At 73.7% G+C, this 628-nt stretch overlaps 1 protein-coding gene across 1 annotated transcript in view; it reads right to left on the bottom strand.

Annotated features, from left to right (window-relative positions):
- Positions 1–628, bottom strand: part of CHLNCDRAFT_135363 (hypothetical protein) — a gene marked incomplete at both ends in the record, with an annotated part of 6,854 nt that overhangs the window by 5,168 nt on the left and 1,058 nt on the right. Inside the window, 2 exons of the mRNA XM_005846744.1 lie at positions 258–362; positions 497–563. Of these exons, the coding sequence (XP_005846806.1) occupies positions 258–362; positions 497–563 (172 nt within the window). The remainder of the gene's footprint in view (positions 1–257; positions 363–496; positions 564–628) is intronic.

The following is a 628-nucleotide window of genomic DNA, read 5'->3' on the forward strand; positions in this document are numbered from 1 at the left end:
AGCCGTCTGGAAGCCGGGGAGGGGAGGCAGGGAGGGTGGGGCGGGGCAAAGGACAGGCAGAGGCAAGGGGGCGGGAGGGGGCCAGTGGGGTGGGGCAAGAGACAGGCAGAGGCAAGGGGCCGCTGGATTGGGTGAGAGTCTTTGGCAGCGCAGGTGGCTGCCGTGCCAGCCGCTGCTCCCCGCGCGGGGCCCCTGCCCGCCGCCCTGCTCAACACACGGGCAGGCCCCAGGCCCCAGGCGCCGCCCGCCCCGCCCACCCGCGTAGCGCAGCTGCTCCGGCACCACGGTCCAGCCCAGGCGCACGCCGGTGAAGCCGGCATACTTGGAGAAGGAGCAGGTCTCAATGGCCACCTCGCCAGCGCCTGGGGGCAGCAGGGCAGGGGGCGGCACAGCGGGGTTGGTGTGTGGGGGTGCATGTGGGTGTGGTGTTGTACGCGTGTGGTGCGGGGCGCCATGCCGCCAGCTCAGCGCAGAGCGGGCGGCACAGCCGCGACACTCTGCCAGCACTCGACGTTCCGAGCCCGCACGCCCTTCACCCTTGCCGCCCACCCACCCGCGCCCCGCTGAGCCAGCCATGCCGGCGCCGCACGCCCTCCCAGGCTCTCCCAGCCTCCACACTACCCAGCCT

Source organism: Chlorella variabilis (assembly GCF_000147415.1).
Source record: "Chlorella variabilis unplaced genomic scaffold CHLNCscaffold_13, whole genome shotgun sequence".
NCBI classification, from domain to species: domain Eukaryota; kingdom Viridiplantae; phylum Chlorophyta; class Trebouxiophyceae; order Chlorellales; family Chlorellaceae; genus Chlorella; species Chlorella variabilis.